We start from the raw sequence: 2,066 nt of genomic DNA on the forward strand, positions 1-2,066 counted from the left end.
GCACATCCATCCTTCCTAGCAATTCTAAGCACATACGTTTATCCATGTTGATGGGTAAATCTAGTTCAGATCTGTAGTTAGCAAGCCTAACAGTGCTAACACACTAAAAGTGTGACCTGTATGGAGGCGGCCATTTTTAAAATGTTAATTCCGCTAGAGGGCGCATGAACTTTGACCATCGCTAAATTTACCTACCGGATCGTCAAATATGTACCATGGAATGGCAGCTGCCTGAGAAATAATCTTACCCTGACATTTGATAAACCAATTCACGAAATCCGTAAAGGGGTGTGGTAACTACGCGGACTAATATAAATTGTCTCCCACGTGTCAAATATTGTGTATCATGCAAAAGGCATTGTAATATTACAGAACGAAATGGCATCGGACGACAGTTTGACGAGACAGATTGAGGAGATTGAAGCTCTGTCTTCTATATATGGTGACGAGTGGTGTGTTATTGATGAAATTGGCAGGGTGTATTGCATTGCAGTATCTGATACAGAGAAACCATCTGTTGGAAAAATATGTTTACAAGTTTTACTGCCGGAGGACTATCCAAATGAATCATCACCAATATTTCAAATCAATGGAGCTTGGTTAAAACCCCAGGAAAGATGTGATATGCTGGATGGTTTAAATGAAATTTGCAAAGATAACATGGGTGAGAGTGTAATTTTCTTGATGGTGGAGTATTTACGTGAGTTTATAATAGCCAGACCAGAAGAGCAAGAACAAAACGAAGACCGGGCTAATGTGAGTCAACAAAGTGAGGAAGTGGTAGAAGTTGATGATCCAGAGTACCAGGTTGACGTGGACTGTATAGATTTATCACAATTATCAATCCCATATGATGAAGATGATACTCCAGATATTATCCATGGGGAACCAACCACTGATAGAAGATCAACATTTCAGGGACATCTTGCCAAAGTTACAAATGTAAAACAGGTCAAATTGGTGCTGAATAGTCTGTATGAAAATAGGAAAATTGCAAATGCCACACACAATATATATGCATATAGAATTCACAATGATGAGAAAAATACTGTGATTCAAGATTGTGAAGATGATGGAGAAACAGCTGCAGGAGGCAGACTTTTGCATCTATTACAAATATTGAATGTCAGCAACGTGTTGGTGGTTGTATCAAGGTGGTATGGTGGTATATTGCTTGGTCCAGATAGATTCAAACACATCAATAATGCTGCAAGGAGTATTCTACAAGCCAATGGTTACATCGAAAAGAAAGAGGAAACAACCAAGAAATCCAAACAGAAAAGACATGGCAACAGAAAATAGTCTGACTAGGGGACACCTTTATGTTATGAAGTTGATTTGAGCAATTACATGTAAGGGGTCAAATCATTATCTTACCAGTAATCTTTACATTCTTTGATCCACAACATACTTTGTATTTTAGACTTGGTTCTAAAAACAATAAACCAAATCCTTAAAAAACAAACTCTGACATAATTTATGTATTTCGTGTACATCTGTACATGTCGTGTGTATCAAATTTGGAAAAGATGCACCGTACTGGGATTTTGATGCTAATTTTGGTGAGAACGTGTTCCAGGGAACGCATTATAAAAAGGTAACTGCTGGAATGACTGTGGAATGATACAATCACGAAAACTTCCATTGACAGCAGCAAATAATACAATCGCCACCGTGGCGACATTATCATTTTTTTCGCCAATTAGGAATTTTATTCGCATTTTGCGACTGTGGTGAGCGCTAGCGTGAACTCTGCATAAACACTTTACTGCTTCACTAAAGCCAAATGTTATTACTCATCTCAAGTAAAATGTTTGCATGATGCCACAATTGTTTACAGCATTAATATCAAATGTAAAAGTATACTGTTTCAATTGCTTTGATCATCAGCCCTTTGTGAGCCCAGTACACTGTATATGCAGTATCTGGTGTCTCAATCTACTCAATCTGCAAACAATATTTGCAGTGGAAAGAAAGGAAATTGACAATGACAAGAATGTAAACATAAATGCCATAAAACATTGCCTCGAGCTTGTCTGTAAGGTACACTCTGACAGGCGCCCTCA

General features: G+C 38.0%; 1 protein-coding gene across 1 annotated transcript; it reads left to right on the forward strand.

The window, feature by feature from the left end:
• The first annotated feature begins 378 nt into the window (after positions 1-378).
• On the forward strand, positions 379-1,371 carry LOC144453699 (protein IMPACT-B-like). Its single transcript, XM_078145031.1, has one exon. The coding sequence runs from the start codon at positions 379-381 to the stop codon at positions 1,300-1,302; it is 924 nt and encodes a 307-aa protein (XP_078001157.1). The 3' UTR covers positions 1,303-1,371.
• Positions 1,372-2,066: the final 695 nt, after the last annotated feature.

The sequence above is a fragment of the Glandiceps talaboti genome, chromosome 2, assembly GCF_964340395.1.
Source record: "Glandiceps talaboti chromosome 2, keGlaTala1.1, whole genome shotgun sequence".
NCBI classification, from domain to species: Eukaryota; Metazoa; Hemichordata; class Enteropneusta; family Spengelidae; genus Glandiceps; species Glandiceps talaboti.

Excerpts from the sequence above, each read along its gene's own strand:
- LOC144453699 (XM_078145031.1), top strand. The coding sequence starts at position 379 with ATGGCATCGGACGACAGTTTGACGAGACAGATTGAGGAGATTGAAGCT.